Source organism: Eutrigla gurnardus (genome assembly GCF_963514095.1).
Source record: "Eutrigla gurnardus genome assembly, chromosome: 22".
Classification (NCBI taxonomy): domain Eukaryota; kingdom Metazoa; phylum Chordata; class Actinopteri; order Perciformes; family Triglidae; genus Eutrigla; species Eutrigla gurnardus.
In genome coordinates, this window is record NC_139933.1 from 18285804 (window position 1) to 18304359 (window position 18556).

Genomic DNA, 18556 nt, shown 5'->3' on the forward strand with positions numbered 1-18556 from the left:
CACACATGGCCATGAAAGGGACAGTTACAAGACCTGCTCTGAGTGAGAGCTTTGTGCCGCTCGGTAAGTATGTGGCATTCTTAGAGCGAGCCGCATAGAAGTACCTCTTTGTCTGACATGATTGTCCTGTTGTTTGGAGCTGATATGCGTATTTTTGTTAGCACGAACCATTCGGGCTTAACGGCACATGGTTTGATGGTCAAGTTTACGGTGACTTGCCGAGGAGAACTCCTTGTTAAAAGTGTGAGTAGCCGCGCAGGCGCTCCCCAACCCTTATATGTCAATGTTTGTAAAAGACTTGACAATCAGTGGGCCGGGTGGACGCAGGAGTGTTACGTTTACTGTGTTTGTTATTGAGCCCGGAGCCAAACTCCCTGAGGAGAGAGAGCCACATAGCAAACATTCAGGCCCGAGATAGTGAATAATGTTACATCTGGAGCAGCGTCTAACGTTTCACCTCGTTAAAGTGGGACGACTTATCTCCGCGTTAGCACGGCAGACAGTGAGAGTGCATACCAAAACCATAGATAGGACCTGGGGGGGGGGGGGGGTGTCTAGTTACAGTAACTCCATCCACATATCAACACAGACCACACTGTTTCCTACAAGTTTTTTAAACTAAAGAAGAAAATGGAGCAGGAAGGCCAAAGATGGTCCTCCACACAATTATTCCATTCTTTGTGATTTTTAAAACAAAGTAACACCTGATTGCATTATATGCAATTTGAATGATCTTGGCTGAAACAGCATGAATGAATGTACTCCTACTCACAGCAGATATTATATCTGTGGATCCAGATGGAGCTCCTTGCAGGTCAGAGGGAAGGCCTATCTGCACCACTGTTTTGTTTACCGGGCCTTTCTGCCTTGTGTGTTGTGGGAAGGTCAGTCGTCATGTCCTGTCATCAGCATGTGAAGCCCACGCCGACGTGCCGTAGTTTAATAGCTCCCCCTCCTGCTGCAGCTGTGGTCAGACTAGCCCCCCTCTCTCTCTGGACTCTCTCAGACTCTTCTGCTCCCAAAGCTACCTAAAGGTTTTTACAATCATGCTGTACTTGCATGCACAAACATGATGATGCTGAAACAGAAATCACACTGCAATCATGATAATTGCCAAGTTAAACGTGCAAATAAGACATGAGAACAACCAACGGATGGCGTACCGGCTGAAAGAGAAACTGTCTGATTGGTTGTTTGTCCATAGGTGTTGAGCTACTCGCAGCCTTTGTCTTGTCATCACACTTTAATCAGACGAGACAGAGGGTGATGATAACACAGGGAGAAACGGAGCCCTGTCCCTTTAAATGCACTAAATACACAAAAGATTTCATGTGATGTGAGTGTGAATCCAGCCGTTGGGAAAGTGAAGGGGTTCCCTTTAAAATGCTACCAAAGCCGTCGCGTCATTGCTATAATATTTCACTTCATTTTAATTCTAAGCACTGGAAGATGTTGGTGATTGCATCATTCCATTGCTCATTGGTTTTTAAATAAAGTTTGTCAGCTGACTGACTTTAAAGTGGAAACTTGAAGAATCGTAAAGTCACTCTGACATAACTCAAATCACATGCTCATGAATCACAAAATATCCCGTGATACGTGTCCATGTGCATATATGATTATAAACATGGCAGTGAGGTCGATGTGAAAAATAGATGAAGAAAAACTGCAAATTTTACCAGCCTTGTTTCTTTTTATTGTGCTCTGCTTGTTCCTATAGTTCCTGATAAAGCCACATTTATTGATTTTATTCTTTCCTCTCCAGTCAGACCACATTGCATAACTTATCCTCACCCAACTATGATTCAGCAGGAAAGCCTGCAGCACTGTATCATGACTCCAGTGCCTCGCCCCTCCTTTCAGTGCAGAATGGGAAGAATTGGACTCACGGATCGATGTTATGGATCCTTCCAGAATTCCACTCAATTCACACAAATGACCCTGAGACCTCTGTTTCCACATGGCGTCTATGTGGCCGATCTCTGAACTTTGGTTAGCAGTTACACTTCTCCGGCTTATCTTGGCTCCCTTATTGGAGACTGTTGTGAGCTGAATGTTTGGGGGGGCATAGTGTTGATTGGTTGGTTTTAAGAGTGGCAAAGATTTCTGGGGAGCAAAGCTATCAGCAGACAGTCACACACGGCGGAGGATGGCAGTTGAGATGGTGAACCACATTATGCATTCTGTGTGTTATCAGCCCGTCTCCAGCTTCCTCTCTGCTGTTACTGGGCCGATTACCCAACGGATTCCGGCTCAGTTTCTTTGCTTGTTTCTTGTGTCGTACACTAATAGACGGATCTTCACAGCCCGACAGCAGAGCAGCCAAAACAGCCTCTTGAGAAAACTCAACTATTGGCACCGATCCAAGAGTGGCAGGAAGAGCTGGTTCCCATGAATGTTTAGTGTTCAGGCCAAACTGAGCTCCCCGGCTGTATGAGATGACTGGAGATGAAGTGATAAATGTTCCATATTGTAGAGGATTTTAAACTAGAAATCACAGTAATATCCATCATCCCGAGGTTCCCAGGCAACACCTTGAGGTTATTTGGCCATTTTTACAACAATTATGGGCCAGAAATATTTCTCCATGTGTAATTTCTTATTCATCATATTCCTGTTGCCAATATTTGATCATGGCAAAATATCCCAAATACATTTGTTTATTCCCATTCCAATTGAACATCTTCCATTTGCTGCATTAAATTGTATTCAGATTTACATCCACATGACGTGGTGTTTCTCATGTTTTTAGTTTCTGTATTTTACACTGAAGTTCAAGCTGGAGTATTGGTTTCATGAAGTAAGAGACGGTCTGCTTTGCAGAGGATTCAATTTAATTATACTTGGTTACTATGGGGACTGCATCAGGGTATCAGACAAATGGCCGTAATTGAATTGGCCCAAAGGATGTAGTGGACAAATCACCTGTGAGTACGGCTTTTAAATGGTATCCTATGAAAAAGAAAGCATTAGGAATATAGATTTTTTTCTAAATAGATTTATACTGACTTGAAGCTAGAGTATGGCAGGCAGCTAAAGCTACATTCATAACACTGAATCAGATGACTATGTGTCATATGATAGGGTTTATTCCCAGTGATTAATCTATCTAATCTAAGCAATTATATCACTTTGCAGCTCTGCAAAGCTTTTAAAAAATGTTTTATTGAATACATAGATGAAGACATTTCATTTGACAATATAGTTGACATTGACAACTGTCATCAAGCCTGTTTCCAGCTGCACCAGGAAGCCAAAGAAACCGCAGGTTTGCCTGAAACGCATTTCATCTGGAGCAGAAAGTCAACAACTAGCGATATAAACCAGATTGAACCCAGGCGTTGGTGGAGACCAAAACGGAGTTAAAAGACAGGCCAATATTCTACATTTGGCCGGTCTCCATGACATCCAGCACTTTTCTCCACTGCAGGCTCAGTACATGTCTGTAATTAAAACACGGAGTAAGGAACCATCGGTGGCCAGTCTCAAGTGACCTGCGATCAGCTCTTTAGTATGGCATGGTGGTATGTCAGAAACATAAAATAACACGGGGCACGAGGGGATCTTTAACAAGAACGTGTGTTAAGAATAAACCGCCCAATATGCGTGGACCGCGGGGAGAATTCCAGAGTACATTCCCCGTATGCGGGGGTCAAATACGAAGATCTATTTGTGTTCCATCCAACAGAGACGCGTACCCTCAAACAGACATGCGCCATGAAAACGGGGGTTGGTTTTTCTCACGCGGACCTCCCTTCAGTGCTTCTGATCGGCCAAAGGGGGACAGATAAGTACGGTAGAATACCTCTTTGCTATCTGCCAGTGTGTTTAATCACAAGGTGATGAGAGCAGGGAGGCTTTTGATGTTAGCGAGACAACAGGGGCCCTTTCTTTGCGATACCAGGGCTCAGGAATGTAGGAAACCATGGCAGAGCCTCCTGCCATTCACTCGCTCCTAGGTTTTTTTTTTAGTCAAACATGGTAGAAAGAGCTCACTGTGACTGCTGCTCACAATGTGGTTGTAAAACATTACTCCAAACTCAAAGTGCAAGTTACACATGCACACACACAAAAACACACGCACACACACACACACCTATGCACTGAGTGGTTTATCTTTACAGCCGCTCCCTCCCCTCCTGTAAAGAATCTGTGTAATGAAACTGCTCTGTTTACACCAGAGATGCTGTCATGCTTTTACTTTATTTGCCGCCAAAAGGGTTTAGGTGAAACCAGATTCTGTGATTGATTTGAGAAAAAGCTCAGATGACGAGTCTTATTGCTGATTGCCAGTCAAGCAAGTGTTTGTCTCCAACTTTCATTCACTATGTTTACAGATTGGATTTGGTACAGCCCCTCTTCCCCACTTAGTTTTTATCTTTGGCCTTTTCTGAGAGAGAGAGGACAGCATGAGAGTGAAAGGGGGAGAGAGAGGGGGACGACATGCAGAAAGGGGAGCATTGGAACCCGGTGCCGCTGCAGTGAGGACTTGGCCTCACTACGTGGGCCGTGGGACTCTACCACTGAGCTATCAGTACACCCCATCACACTCTTTTGCTTTGTGACGGGACCTTTGCTCCGACAAGTGATCAATTTAACGATTGGAGACGTGGTGACTATTGTACGGACGGACATTGTTAAACTCAAACAGTATTGGTGATTAGAGCAGAGTTTGCATTATCCACTGAGGCCAAAGGTTGTGTTAGTGGGAGGGATTGGTCAAGAAAGTGTGAAAATGTGTTGGTTCAGCCTCTGTTTGGGATCCAGCTGGGTCAGCTGTATAGATCGCACCCCTCCCTGTACTGGACCATGAAGACATGAGGGAGCTGGAGGTGGGGAGGGCAAGGGTGAAAGAAAGAGGCCAAAGAGGAAACCAGTGATATGGGGCTAGAGTCCTGTACGATGGGTGTGGGGGTTTCATTCATAACTTTTACTGTTGTTTGTTCAGCTTCTCCTATGGGTGAGGTTATGAGTAATTGCTCATCAAAGAATGATGGCAAAACCACAAACGTCCTTCACAAGCCATATTTTTCGTTGTGGGTCCATTGACTGAGGGTGTATGCTCGGATTCAAACCTTCAACGGCCACCTTAAGGTGACATCCACGTCAGTGTAAGCAAACAGATGGAAAAACTGAAGGAACGTAGTAGGCTCACATTACAAGCGATGAGTCTCTCTCGTGCCGCCATTAATGATAATGGATGGTGGGTTTTTAGCGGTCGAGAGATACAGAATGAATTCCTCCTCTAGTCACCTCAGTTTCCAAAGTGCACAGATGAGGATTCTCTTTCTTACTATGACGTCACACATTCATCCCAAGGTGCTGTTGATTGTGTCTCGTTTTAAGTATACAGGAAGCATTCCACCTCAGTGTTTGTTTCCTGGTCGTAATTATGAATAGCATCTACATGATCTACAACACAGTTGTAAAGACTATGAAATTGAATGAAAACACATTCAAATACAAGACACAAATTTCACACACCTTCTATGAATCGTCATGCATATAATGCATCATAAGCACATTCATAACGCTTTATGCCCAAGTGAGCCCAGTGTTTGAAAGAAGAATCTGAGTCCTGGATGTTACACAGCACATTATAACTACCAAACGTTAGAATTTATAATCTCTAATGATACATTAGGGCAGTTCCCTGTGTCTTTATAACTGGCTAATGTTGTTACCCAAAAATGTCTTTTGGACCGTTTCAATAGGAACTGAATCACTAGGCAACAGCTTGGAATAGGAAATAAACTTGGAGACATTTGTAATATTGCCTACATGTCATATCTGTGGATGCTGTCAGAACATACAGTATGTGATTGTTTATTCACAGTTATGGCACCGCTTCCCTTTGACCATTGAGGTACCTCTTCTTGTGTGACAAAAATACATTTCCCAGGAGATGTGAGGGTTGTAAAGGGTCGTAAAGATTTACAAGGCTTTTAATATGTAACTTTTCAATGTTAATAACCATGGCAGTGGAATCTCCAATGACATGACATAAGTTCAAGTTTCTTCTCTAAATGCAACGTGTAAATACATTACAGGTGCAATACTCAAAATAGGGATAATACATTGTTTATAATCAGATTTCTATTTCTCAAATCACCCACAGCACCCTCAAAATCACTCCAAGACCATTAAAGCAGCCATTGATAATAACATCGGTCCTCCAATGGATTTAGGTGTAGCCCACCAGGCGGGGCATGCTGGGAAAGCTCTTGCGCATGCTCATGCACTTCTCCTGGTCCAGGAAAAGTGAGTTGGCTTTGACGGACAGGTCATGCTCCAGGGTCACCTTGGTTTTGACCAGAGTCTGCAGGGTGTTCTCCGCCTCCATCAGCCTCTCCTGCAGCTTCTGAATGGTGTCCTCGATCACCCTCACCTCACTCACGAGTCTGAACGAGGAAGGGTTCACTGTTAGGTTACTTGGAGACCAAACAGACTAAAACATGGTCAGGGTTGATGGGCAATGTTTCCCTGCTGTTTAGATGCCTGCCATACTATCTGCCTAGAAAATTGTTTTTGTTGCTGCATATTGTTTGCATTCCTCCTGGTGCACTTCTGTTTTTGTTTAGTATTTTTGTCTCGTTTTTCTGGTGTAGCAAATGGGCTGCAACTGCATTTCGTTGTGCATTCCTGTGTTGCACAATGACAATAAATGATCCGTGAATCCATGATGGCTAGCAAAAGTGCTACAAAACAAACAACCAAATATACAAAAGTATTTTCTCGGAAATAAATAGTGTAATACTAATACTGTTGAGAGGAGAACTATGGGTGTGATGCAAACAGGAAAATGTCTATAGAAATAATATGTATATGTATGTATGTGTTGGCTGCACATCTACTGAACCTGTGGTGTGGGTTGTCCCTGCAGAGCTCTACATTGGGCCTGCGGGTCCTCTCCTCCAGCCTGGTTTGGGCCACTTTCAGCGGGCACTCTTTGTCTCTGAGGGCCTTCTTCACAGACTCGATCAGCATCTCTGTCTGGAAGATCTCCTGAAGGGTCTGGTTCATGAAACCGGATAGAAAATAATTCACTGTTAGATCGTGGTAGTAACGGCCGAGTGTCTCATTCATGAAAATAGCAGGTCAGCTGGTGTAGAGGATGTTAATTAGGCTATAGAAGGAAACATTGATGAGAAATGGGGGGGAAAAAGATGAGATTGTCAATGGTGGAAGCCGAGAACAAGTAAACATTGTGAACTGCAAGCTTTGAATCAGCTGAGCACGGCGCTGCACAGTGGCCTGCTCTGTCCAAACCCAATTGGTGTAATTGAATTCCAGTGAATCACTACTTCTTACAACTGACAGTGACGGAGGTTTATTGAGGACTGTGTGCCTCGCATTACAGCTGCTGTCGGTGTTCAAACGCATCCAACAGCTGATGGGGATTCTAAGTTTGACCCTGCAGCAATGTACCCACGAACCAGTGTAGAATACGGCACACGCAATGAAGGTTTTTTTTATTTTATTACCGTTTCCTTTTTTTGACAGAAAGGTTTTAGTAAACATGCACATCATTCAGACATGACACGTCCCGTGGAGGCCGTGATGCAGACAATAAAGAGTTACTCGACATATTTCCACAGATATGTAGCAGAGGTATCGTTTGCACTGCGTGTAGAAAACAACAGGCAATAGTGCAAACACATGACCTCGCTAATAAGTGACAAATCTAGTTACCCTCTGATGCAAACCAGTGGATGGATTTAACCCGGAACCATGTGATTGCTTCTTTAAAGCCGTTTTTTTTTCACAATGGCTGCCATTTCACTTATCATTTTTATGCAGGGAAACATCAGACGAAGGCAAATGAATCAAAAAGCAGTTTGACGTCGCCAAAGTAGATTTGCGGTTACGCAAACATAACAAGACTGTATTAGCGTTCATGCTATGAAAGGTCATGACCTTAGCCAGGTGTGTCTGCAGGCTGTTCTTAGCGTCGGCCGTTTCTGATATGCGGTTGGTGAAGGCGACGTTGGCGTTGTTGAACTGGTTCCACATTTCGTTGGACGTGGCGTTCAGCAGGATCTCTATCTCGTCCCTCAGCTTGTGAGAGGCGGCCCGTCCGCTCTGGGACTGCAGGATGTTGTCGTCCGTGAACTTGGACCACAGGTCAGGCAGAGAGAGCCTGGCAGCAGGGGAAGAACATGTGTTTTCTGGAAGTGGACACTCAAGTTGTATTTGAACATGTTGCACATGGAGACTTGGCTGAGAAGGAAGTCGGGTACTTCAACCACGCTAGAGATGTTGGCTGTCGGGATGGAAATGTTGGGTCTGGCTGTCTTTTAGTTGCTCCACATCTTTAGGCCAAATTGTCTTGAAATTCTGAACAGAAATTCATGGTTCCCAGAGGATGAAGGCCACTGATCCCCTGACTTTTCCTCTGCCGTCATTTTTTTTTAGTGAAGCCTCTCAAATATTAATGAATTTCCCTCTCAGCATATATTGTCAGAACTTTGGTGATCACTTAATTTTCCATCTATTATTAATATTTCAGTCATTGTGAGGTAAAAAAATGAGACAGCGATGGATAAATTCAAATTGTATCCGTTACATCGGTTTATGACCAGATACCTGCAAAGCGAATGCCATTTCCTTCAGCCTTTGTTGTCATTTTTGTTAAATCCCTAATTGTCATTATGCAAGTGTTATCATTTAGCTCAAAACACCACTGGGAGGCTTTTCTGTGATTGACAATTTAACTTAACAGCCCAGTCCGGTCTTCCAACCGTGGTTTAAACAAACATGAGAAGTTTGATGTGATGAAAGCGTTAATATTTTATACACTCACGAGGGGTCGAGTCTTTCAATCCCTCTGTAGTAGCCGATACCGTCGGATGTGTTCCTCAGGTGGTGACACCTGTCATCTATCCTCTGAGCTGTCACTTTGTCGCTCATGTCTCTTTCCAATTCGTGCTGGGTCGCTCGGTTTGACCTAGAAATGCACGAAGCAACTCAGAGCCACAACTATTCATCAACATGTCAAACGTCGCAGTTCCACGTCACTGAAAGAATACAACACCGTGTTTAGTCACATTGATGAATTGATTTGTCAGACTCACGCCAGCTGAGCGATGGCTCTGTCCAGATGTCGCCTCATCCTCTCCTGACATGACTTGATGACCCCCACTTCCTTGTTGATGCAGGCACATCAAAACATGCTTATTTCTTCTGCCACCAGAAGCCACAGACACGCACATACTCCCTGCTTTAATGTTACCTTTATAAGGTCTTTCTCCACGTCGTCATGCACCAGATCGATGGACATCCGCTTCTCTCTGTGGTACAAACACTCTTGAGACACCTATTGACAAAGTGATTGTGACTAAAACCAGTTGAGATTGAGTGCAATTAAAAGCAAATGCAGCATTGTCTTGGTGGCGATGTTGGAAAAGGGTGTGCAGGTGTGGTATGTAAGTAAAGTCCCCGTGTGCATATATGGTGCAACATATCGGCTGCCTTCTCCAGTTTCAGCTACCCGGACGAGTCTCTTAGAAAGCCTCCTGCCATACGATCTTAGGCTAGCAAGGTGTCCGCGTCATCAGATCTCATTAAGAGTCTGTGTTTTTAAGTGGTGTGAAAGAGACAAGCCACTGTTGCTACAACTAAACTGGGAAACCTTTTCCCCTGAGATACTGTGACACCATAGCACTAATGTTAGTACGAACAAAAGGCCTGATTTCAAGGCAAATCTCAAATTGTACTCACAGGAAATATTCATATTTCAACAAAAAAAATCAAATTACTTTCTGGACAAATTCAAGGCAACACACACACAGACACATGTATTCCTTCCAGCCTCACCTGAAGGGGCCCCTCGGTCTCTGCCAAGGCTCTCTCCAGCCTCCTCTTTACCTCGGTGAGCGCTGCGATCTCCGTCACCATGTTGTCGATCTCGTGGCTCAGCTCGGACTTCCAGAAGACGATATCATTGAGCCGCTCGCCAATGTTCTTGCTGGTGGTCTCCTGGGTCCGCCTGGTCAGCTGCTCTTTGTCCTGCATCATCCTGATGGTGTCTCTCCTCAGTCTCTCCGCACTGTTCCGCGACGACTCCGACTCCCTGTAGTTGCTTATGTTGGACTTGTACCAGTCGTCGGGGGTGTAGCGGGTGGACAGCGCCGTCCTGTTGGATGGGTAGAACATGGTCTTGGCTCGAACCAGATCCAGATTCTCCCGCTGCATGGAGAAGGGGGTCAGGACAGTGTTGCTGCTTTTGAAATAGCCGTTGGTCCTCCAGAGGTTGGCGCTGGGGTTCATGGCAAAGGCGGGCTGGGGGTTGCGATAGCTGGACGCCATGGTGGAGATGGCGGGGAGGAAGTGGCCCGTTTTTGGCCGAGCGTAGGTGGCCGTTAGAGTGGATCCCAACAGCTCCATCTTTGACTCTCCTCGGGGTGATCCTGGTTTCAGTTTTCACACATCAACTTCAACTTGTAGGCATCTAAATTGTCTTTACAATTTAAATGCAGATATGTTAATTCTTTTTTTATAGATCCAAGATATTTAGAGGACATACTCATGGGTTAATTCATCTTTTTGGTATCATTAGTGTTGATAGAAATGTAACAAAAATAAAATGACAAAAAAGCAAGGAAAAGTCTTACCACGGTGAACTAATGGCTGTTCGGAGTCTGAATGCAGGCAGGCTGCCTCTCAGCTGTGCTTACCTGGAAAAATGAGCTCAAGAACGCCTAAGGTAAACTGACATGCATAATAGACAAGTGAGCGAGTCATTCATTCGGCCGGCCAATGGTGGTGCACGGTCCTCGCCCTGCAGGGAACTGGCCCAAGATTTCTGTTGTCACAGAAGCAGTTGCCATAGGTTACTGGAACACTCTGCCTGGGTTTTTCAGATTAATGGTGAGCTGGTGCTTTTACTTTGTTCAAGTAAATGCACCTAAAAAATACAGTGTAGTCATTTTTTATTTATTTATTCCTGTCTGTTTTTTTAATTCTCTGAGTTGCTTCTTGTCTCCCTGCAACTCCAAATAAGGCCGCTCTACTTTCCCCCTGGACGTTTCAACATGAAGCTGCATAGCTGCTGGACTTGATGCTTCTCTGCAAATTGTTCACACCCTCTAATTAACTTGGCAACATCGTCTACTTTGAAACATCTCATTTATAGGTGAGCAGTCTGAACTTTTGTCTTCAAAGCAGAGGAGTCCAGTTGGTCCCCAGGCAGCAGCAGGTAGCTCACCCTGAGAAGCTCTGCCGTCTGTATGGATTACAGTCGCTTGTTTAATGATTCATGCCACAGGAAGAGTCACACAAACCCCGGTAGCACACAACAATAATCTGTGTTGTGTTACCTACCATTGGAAGTGAGGATCATTTACACTTATCTGGTCTGAAAGAGTTGGGCCGGACAGATGATAGCCTGGTTTCCACTGTAGCCAGGAGTTACTCAGCTGCTCTATCTTTATCACTGAAATATATATTTTTATATTACACAGGATTCCAAATTAAATTGAAGAAATAAATAAAGCTGCGATTTAATTGCAATAAACACGTAAAAAAAAGGATGCGGAAATAACTACATAATGACGACAATTTGTAAAATGTCGGAAATCATTGTTTGTTTGGTCCATCCCCAAGACAATAAGCAAACACCTTTTAAAATGCTTATTTTCTGAATGGAGTTCAGCTTTGTGTGAAAACACCTTTTAGTCATGTATTCCTTCCTGATGCTCATTTCTGTTCTAAATAGAGGCAAAATGATTTTTGAGCAAACATGAGGGTAAGTTGCCCCCTTAATTCATAGTATCAGTATTCCAGTATATCAGTCATGCTCCAGTTCTAAATGTATACTAGGGTTTCTTTCCCTGAATCCTCCTCTGTGTCCAGTATTTAAAAGGGCAGGTCCTTCAAAGAGGCCACTCCCTGTACTATTTTGCACCTCGTGGTCAGCCTACTATTGTCATAAACATGGCAGTATAGATTTAGAATGGAATGACATGTCATTGCTCCACCCCTGCGGCCTCAACATCACTTAACATGGCGAGGTTGAAGAAGGCCACCCTACACGCCTGTACCGCCGTGACCTCAGCTGCTACAACTACCCCCCCCCCCCCCCAGAAAAAAGCATGAAAAGCCAGCCCTCGTATGAATTCCTCCCTCGATGGAGCTCCGAGTGTCTGCTGGAAAAGTGCTTCCTAGTCGATCTCCCCACTGGTCTCAGAACGTGAGGGAAATGTTAGAGGGGCCTATATATAGAGCATGTTGTGAATTACTGCATAGTGGAAATGTCTGAGGGCTGTCCACTCCACTAATACCCACGGGGTTTTCATTCAAATACCTGAAATCTGAGAAATGATTCCCGTTGGTGTGGCGTCGTAGCTACTTAGTGGTTAAATTGTATAGTTTGGGGATGAAAAGTCACCCAAGCATGACAGGAAAAATACCATGCTGTCTGTCATTTATGTCATTTGGTTGGATGTTTCTCATTTCTGTCCTTGACGTGTGGCGAGTGCTCACATTTGCACAGATGGGGACAAAATAAATGGTGCCCTGAACCTCCTGTCTCAGGTGATGGCACACAGGGGGCTTGAATTTCATCGATCCGTGAGTAAGAAAAGGTTGTTTCTCCTTATCTTTATGTTCTTTACGACATCAATGCTGGAAGACACAAACTGCCTCCAACATCTTTGATCACTTGTAACCAGGCAGCAATGCTCTTTCCAAAAAACTAGAGACATAAAGCAAAGTAGTAAACCAAACCCCTCGGTACCAATCTGAAGACATTACAGAGAGTGAACACAAACACGAGCAGTCTGCTCATGAGCTATCGGGCAGCACCAAAGAAACATGTGGTGCGTTCTCTTTAAGACTTGAAGCATCGCAAACCCGAGGAGATTCCATACTTTCTCACTGATAACGACACATGTGACCTTGTGGCCTTAACTAACACGGCAACAATTCTATCATTTCTTGCTATATAAAGAAACGCACGCTCCCTCAGGCCTTGACACATCCTTCACTTTTCACCGTTGACCTTGAGCTTATCAGGTGAGAATAGACAAGCAGAGGAGGTCAGAAGTGTTCTCTAAACATTCACACCCAGTGAAAACAAGTCCTTGTCTGTTCCGTCTCTGGACCCTGGTGTTTTCATTGCTTCAACCCCCCCCCCATTTTTTTAAATCAGTAGTCTGCTTTGCTTGCTCTTGCAACTGCACAGTCCAAAGGGTGAACCAGTTTGTGTATGTAGGATGTATGTAGGCCATTGTGACGGCATCGGTTTCCTCTCATGAATAGTGGATGGAGCGCGGGGAGGGCGACCACACCTGGAGAGGAACACAGGAGAGGAAATCTAACATTAAATTTGATGACAGCATTAGAGACGCCCGCCCCCCCCTGGAGGTAAGGGCTCATCCAGATGGGAAAATCACAGGTCATCGCCAGCTGTTTGAGATGGTTTGTGGTCTGACTGTGAAGTCTTGGACCAGCGGTACCAAGTATGCAGGTGGAGCACAAATGCGTCAGAAATACAAACAACTGTAGAGACAAAAGTGGGACCTCTCTATCGGTGCTCACTGCCACTTCATTTCCAACAAAAACAATTAGATTCTATTAGCCAGTCTCCAAAGGACTCCGATTTAATTAGATAATGATAATGAGGCAATTCTCAGAGCTGCTCAAATGAAAAGCTGACAGTTTTCAGCTTTGATGATTCTGCAATCATTCCATTTTGGTGGTTACGTAATGCAGAACATTTATAATTCATGTTGTTGGAGGATACGTTCCTATTGGACTAATTGGAAATCTTTAAAATGGTCCACAAATAAATATTTTTTTTTTTTTTGCAAGAGGAATGTATTTGTCGGAGATTATTTTCAACCACAGATTTGCTCCGCTAGCTGGTACTCAAAATTCAAAAAGCCCAATTTCGTAGCAATTTCTAATAGTTTTAGAGGACAACGGAGCTCTATGGTATACAGGAATAAGACTTTGTACACATTCTAGGTTTCGTAGGTCTTTTGATGGGATTTGTTGACAATAAAGATATATATAGAATATCACCCTTTAGGAAGCCATATGCAAATGTGTAGTTATATATCAGTGTGCAGCTGTTGTAGTATGAAGCATATCCATGTTGCATAGCAATAAGAATCTAATAACATGCTCTGTGCGTGTTTGTGTGGGGTTGCATGGAAACTGCTGTGTTTGCAGTTGGATGTGTACATTGGAGGAGCCTCTGAGGCATTCTATGGGCGCTATTATATGACCTACACAAACGAGGCAAATGGATACTGTATGAGAGACTTGGATGGAGGAAGTAGAGACAGACAGGCGGGCAGGCAGCAGATGATGCATGTGCAGCCTTGTTTATGTTATCAGCTCTCATGTGATTATCTGTGAGCCAGCATTGAAGTGGACATTTCCCTGCACACAAACTTAGCCGTCCTCGATTCCGTTGCTCACATTACAAGCGATGAGTCTCTCTCGTGCCGCCATTAACGATAATGGATGGTGGGTTTTTAGCGGTCGAGAGATACAGAATGAATTCCACCTCTAGTCACCTGTTTCCAAAGTGCACAGATGAGGATTCTCTTTCTTCCACCTCAGTGTTTGTTTCCTGGTTGTAATTATGAATAGCATCTACATGATCTACACAATTGTCACACTTTCTATGAAGGTCATGTATATAATGCATCATATGCACGTTATACATTAACACATAAGGCTTACCCAGGACTCAGATTCTTCTTTCAAACACTGGGCTCACTTGGGCATGGAGCGTAATGAATGCTGAACTTATAATACTTTATAAACCTTGTTATAAGGTGTCATGATTATAAACATTTATTACAACTTTTATAAAGCCTTATGCATTATAATGTGTTATACATGTGCTTATGATGCATTTTATACATGACCTTCATAGAAAGTGTTAACAAAAAAGCTTCTGCAAATGTTTACGCTAAAGTCCAATAAAGGTGTGCGGCTAATGTGGCGGCTGTCGGGAACTACGGCTTGGGCCGTGTGTCTGACAGGACAGTTGAATGCCCCCCCCACACACACACACACACTCTGTGATCAAGGCTCCCAGTCGCAAAACTTCCAGAGTGGGCCGAGGGGTCATGAATGCAGGGCTTTGTCCAGCCCGTGGTCATCACATTCCACTGGAGCCACTCTGGTGGCGCAGCAGAGCGGAGGAGAGGGCAGGCCGGGGCAGGAGAGGACAGGGCAGGGGAGGCCTGCTGGAGACCGAACCCTCAACCCAGTCTCCGCCTGTGGCACTGTCACAATGCAACAATGCAGATCACATCGGTTCTGCCGTGACATGGTGAATTGTTTACATGGTACAGTTTTCTCTGCGTAACTACTTCGGCTCAAACTGTCCACAGGGCTGATGTTTGGAGATCTCCTTGCTGCATGTCATGCAAGACAGCAGCTCAGCTGGTCGGCCCTAGGTAGTGGGAACTTCTCTTGGTTGCACGAAGCCCTTGTTTTAATCTCTGACTGGATGCCCACCAGTGTTGGAAAGTATGAGTCATCTGGATCGGTGGAGTGCTCCTGACACAGAAATGCCCATGGCTGCAGCGTATATGTCCCAGAACACAACAGCCAAACTATTGCTTTCTATTATCTCCTCCATTGGTCTCCTCTCCATGTTGGATTTGTCTGGTGATTTGTTTCTCAACAACCTTTGGAAAAATCCTCAGTTTGAAGCTTTGCTACAAGTTCAATATTGTTTTTTTTGTTTTTTTTCTATATAGCTGTTCAAGTATCTATAAACGTGAGTTAACAGTGTTCTTTGTGGTTACAACCAGCTTGGTGCTTGTAATTCTAGCTATTTTGGGCCAAACGTTTATAAAGGTGGAGAGAGGTCTAATGTTTCCGTGCTGACTCAGCAGTTGAATTATTCACCGTGATGTGTGTGTGTGTGTGTGTGTGTGTGTGTGTGTGTGTGTGTGTTTCTTTCTTTCTCTCACACGCGGACCTCCACCCCAAATTAGGGAAAATGCAGCTTGTTGCTCGTCATCCGGGCAAGGCAGGAAGGGAGCACGCACGATAGAAAACTGTGGAGGGTTGCACGGTGACTCACGATCTTGCAAGTAATGGTGATGAGGAATATCAGGGGCCTTCATCATGAGGAAAGGGCCGGTGCATTCCACATGTTGGTGACAATTAGTAGCGAGGCGTGGGATGAGCCATGTTAAACACGTGGCCGGCTGATGTGGAACCGCATCGAGCACCGCGGCCAAAAAGACTAATGAAGGGGAAAAAATGAGGAAGTTAAATGTTAAATGTCTGTGTCCTAATTCCTATGCTTCCCTTTTTCTCTTTCCTCATGTGGAGTCTCCCCACCACCACCACCAGCACCACCACCCTTTTCCATATTCCTCCCATCACTCCCTTTTAATCACTTCTTAAATGTTCCATTTGCCACAGTTCTCTTTGTCCCCTTTTTTTCTTTTATTGCCAGTTGTAGTCTATGTCCTCTCGCACAAAGAGGTGTCTGTCAGTGTTGATGGGCTCATGTGCAACAGCTGGACCTTGGCAAGCATGGGAACAAGGGTTGGAACTGGGACCGGGGCTGCAGGGTCCAGATGGACTCAGTGACTGCAACTGTTTCTGCCACGCGATTAACAGCCTTCCAAACACGCCGTTGTCAGACGTGAACGCCTGTTCTTCTTTGGCAGGAATGCTCCTTTTTTTGGCTAATGTCTTTATTTGAAAAGCCCCGACGTTTAATGTGACAGTTCTTTTTTTATTACACGCTGTTTCAACATTGACTCTTGGAGCCACTGCTGGCAAAGTGTGGGAGCTGAAGAGAGCTTATGGCAAACTGTGGCTAGAAATGACAAGCATGGTGGGATTTTGACTTTTTCGTTGATCATTTCATTGACACCCTGCATGATTGGCCATCTGGGCTGCTGTTATTACTATGGTCATTTGAAAGGGGAATACTCATAAAACATATTTCCTTTCAATTCACTTCAAAATGCATATTGCATATTGCATGCACACGTGGTGAACTCAAATTACTAATGAGATAAGAAGAAGATGCTCCAGACTTGAGAGTTTGGCTTGATCTTTGAGCACATGTACTGTATAGTGCCACATGCTCTGCACTACACATACATTCAACATATACACAGCTGCGACTGCAGCATTCCCTAGACGTGCATTTTCTTTGCGCACAGCCAAAGGTCAGAGTTCATGGAGTGAGCTATCAGATGGATTCAAAGGCATGTTGTCATGTTAGGCCTTCAGAGTGACACACCCTGCTGCAATGTAACCCTGCTGCCATTTAGCAGCTTCTAATCAGACTTAGAGGAAACATAGTTCACATTTTATATTTTTCTATGTTGGTGGAGGTTTTTATGCCAGTATTTTTTATGGCACGTGTGGAAACAATTCAAATTCACCCCCAAAGTGACCTCTGTGACGAGTCTGAAAGTGGCTTGTTTGTGGTTTCTGTAGTTTGACTGCATTACATTGTCATTGTCCATTGTAGCTGCGTTTTCCTGTAAATATACAGTGTGCACTTGACCACAAAGCAAATTTTTGCATACAGCATAACTGAATGCTCTGTCGTTTGCGCACACACACACACTCTGTCTGAATTCTTCCCTAATGGCTCACTCTGGCCAAACAAAAGGCCAAGGAAGATTCAGATTTAGTGCCACAAGGCGGAGAAAGGCCTTTAAAACCATGGCTTTTTTGTTCAGAGGCATTTTCCAACCCCTGCACCCTCCCTCTCCTTCTGAAATGCCAAAGGCATCTGGTTGACAGCTCTCCTCACAAGCTTTCAAATTGTTCCCCTTCTCCCAAATTTGGACCGAAGTAGAATGGGGCTATTGTCGACTTGTTTAGCGGGGCTTGAGGGAAATTAATGTATCTTTTCCTGGCAGCTTAACCTTCTCATGGAGGGATGTAGTGGGAACTTCTCAGTTTGCTTAACAATTTTGCCTTTCCCACCTTGTCTTGTGCCCCGGGATGTAGGATGTGTTAGAATCAAACTGTGGGTCACTGGTATGACATTCATTTGGTAGAGATGCCAAGATATCATAAATAGAGTAGGCATGTGACAATTATGGCCACACGGTTCCCAATTTGGGCGCCACACAGAGGGTCTGGCTGTAAAAATGTCTTAGCGTTATTTTGAGTGGCAACTTCTGCAGCCTCTGTTAAATCCCCATCCCAGAGTATCATATGACCCTCATTAAAGTCCATTCTAACTGTTATGATGATGCTTGGGTATGTGTGTGTGTAGCATGCATGCCATGTCAGGTGTATGTGCCACGTGAGGCGTTTGCGTGAGTTCGCCATGTGTGGCTCTGCGGCGGCTATATGCCCTCGTCTTGTGTGCGTGGACAGGACAAGCTGCAGCAGCTGGGAATGCAAATTGACCGCAGTGGGAGGAGCCAAGATCAGCAGAAGTGAGGTCAAAAGAAAGATCAGACCTGTTGGTTGGGAAGGTAAAGCACGCGTGACCCTAAAACCAAACGTGGAGGAGAAAAGCAGGGATGCCTTTTTTTTTCTTCTTCTTCTCCTTCGATAAAGCTCACCACATATTTTGTTTGCATTTCAAACTATTTCG

General features: G+C 44.4%; 1 protein-coding gene across 2 annotated transcripts; it reads right to left on the reverse strand.

The window, feature by feature from the left end:
• Positions 1-6106: 6106 nt before the first annotated feature.
• Positions 6107-10730, reverse strand: tekt3 (tektin 3). Of its 2 annotated transcripts, XM_084040142.1 has the most exons (8): positions 10614-10730; positions 9817-10459; positions 9233-9316; positions 9075-9145; positions 8804-8947; positions 7918-8140; positions 6860-7014; positions 6107-6401 (listed from the first exon to the last, which is right to left on the reverse strand). In XM_084040142.1, exons 2-8 carry the CDS (start codon positions 10384-10386, stop codon positions 6185-6187), a joined length of 1464 nt encoding a protein of 487 aa, XP_083896268.1. In that variant the 5' UTR covers positions 10387-10459; positions 10614-10730; the 3' UTR covers positions 6107-6184. The 2 variants fall into 2 exon arrangements, with proteins under 2 accessions (XP_083896268.1, XP_083896269.1); XM_084040143.1 differs by lacking the exon at positions 10614-10730 and having other exon boundaries at positions 9817-10520.
• Positions 10731-18556: the final 7826 nt, after the last annotated feature.